The sequence below is a fragment of the Acanthisitta chloris genome, unplaced genomic scaffold, assembly GCF_000695815.1.
Source record: "Acanthisitta chloris isolate BGI_N310 unplaced genomic scaffold, ASM69581v1 scaffold36184, whole genome shotgun sequence".
In the NCBI taxonomy this organism is placed as follows: Eukaryota; Metazoa; Chordata; class Aves; order Passeriformes; family Acanthisittidae; genus Acanthisitta; species Acanthisitta chloris.
Genome location: NW_008670415.1, coordinates 4,678 through 6,000, shown reverse-complemented (window position 1 = coordinate 6,000; position 1,323 = coordinate 4,678). Strand labels below are relative to the sequence as shown.

The following is a 1,323-nucleotide window of genomic DNA, read 5'->3' as shown; positions in this document are numbered from 1 at the left end:
AACCCCCCGGTGTACAGCCATGGGCAGGGCATTTCCCTGGCCCTTTCTTTCCTTTTCCTTAAGTGCGGATATTTAAATATTTACACCCTGCCTGCCCTACTTTAATGCCATTAACTCAGTAGCAGAGCTCCTGGGCCTGTGTCCTGGGAAGCACCAGATGCTGGGAGGGAGGCGCAGCTGGGCTGGGTACGGCTGACAGATTAAGGAGATGGCCATTAAAAGCCAATCATGGTTTCTAAAACAGCCCTCCTGCCTCCAGCTCACGTGGGGAATGAGCCACCCGTGGAGAGGTGTCCTGCAGGCAGTGGGGTGATGGCTCAGACCTGCCTGATGCTGGTGTGGAAATGCCATTGCAGCTGCTTCCAGACACATGGGTGTGATGCCAGCCCCACAGCAGGATGCTGCTGCCTCTCCGAGCTGGGCAGAGATCTCAAAGACCTGCTCTGCCACGCTCTCCCTCCTCAGTTCCAGGTCCCCCAGCTGGCATCAAGGCTGTGCCATCCTCTGCCAGCAGCGTGGTGGTGTCCTGGCTGCCGCCGGCCAAGCCCAACGGCATCATTCGGAAGTACACCATCTTCTGCTCCAGCCCCGGCTCGGGGCAGCCGGTACGGGCTGGGGATGGGGCTGGAAGGAAACACCGCGGTGCTGCTGAGCTGCCAGGTAGTGGCAGCAGCCAAGGTCCCTTGGGGAGGTCCATGTGCTGCAGAGTTGTCCAAGGGCACTCTGTGTCAGGGGATGGTCCCATCATCTCTCTGTTCCCATCCTGCAGCATGTGCCCTGCTCAGTGCTCACTCCAGAGGGGGAAACATGCCAGCAGCTGACCAAAAATGAAATAGAAATCCAACCTGGCCCCATCCCTCCTTGGTGAGGGAGAGGTTGATGGGAGGTCTGCAGACTAGTGCTTATCAAAAGCTCCTTCTCAAACTCATTTCACTATCTGAGCCTCTGGTTTCCAGGGCAACATAATCTTTTCATCAAAGCAACTGGTAAAACCGCTGGGATCCGATATTGTTTTCTTGGCATCTTGTCAAAACTGTCATTTGGGTAAAAAAAATTATGTATACTATACAATATTCATATAGGCGTGTCTGCTGTGGGGTACATTTCCATCCGTGGGCCCCGTGCGGGCAGGGAGTGCACAGCTCCCTGTGTCGTCACACGTGTCAGGACCACATCTATCCCAGGCCACGGAGGGCACAGAGCCCCTGGCCCTGGTGGGTGGTGGTGGGGTGGCAAAGTGCTGTGCAGGGCAAAGTCCCAGTGTGGCTTGCTTGGAGCAGGGCGAGTTTGGCACTGGGGTGATGGGACTGACCCCGGTGCTCA

The 1,323-nt window shown here is 56.6% G+C and overlaps 1 protein-coding gene across 1 annotated transcript in view; it reads left to right on the top strand.

Moving 5' to 3' along the window:
* Positions 1-1,323, top strand: part of DSCAML1 (Down syndrome cell adhesion molecule like 1) — a gene marked incomplete at both ends in the record, with an annotated part of 23,775 nt that overhangs the window by 17,805 nt on the left and 4,647 nt on the right. The window contains one exon of the mRNA XM_009073679.1: positions 466-605. Coding sequence (XP_009071927.1) covers positions 466-605 — 140 coding nt within the window. The remainder of the gene's footprint in view (positions 1-465; positions 606-1,323) is intronic.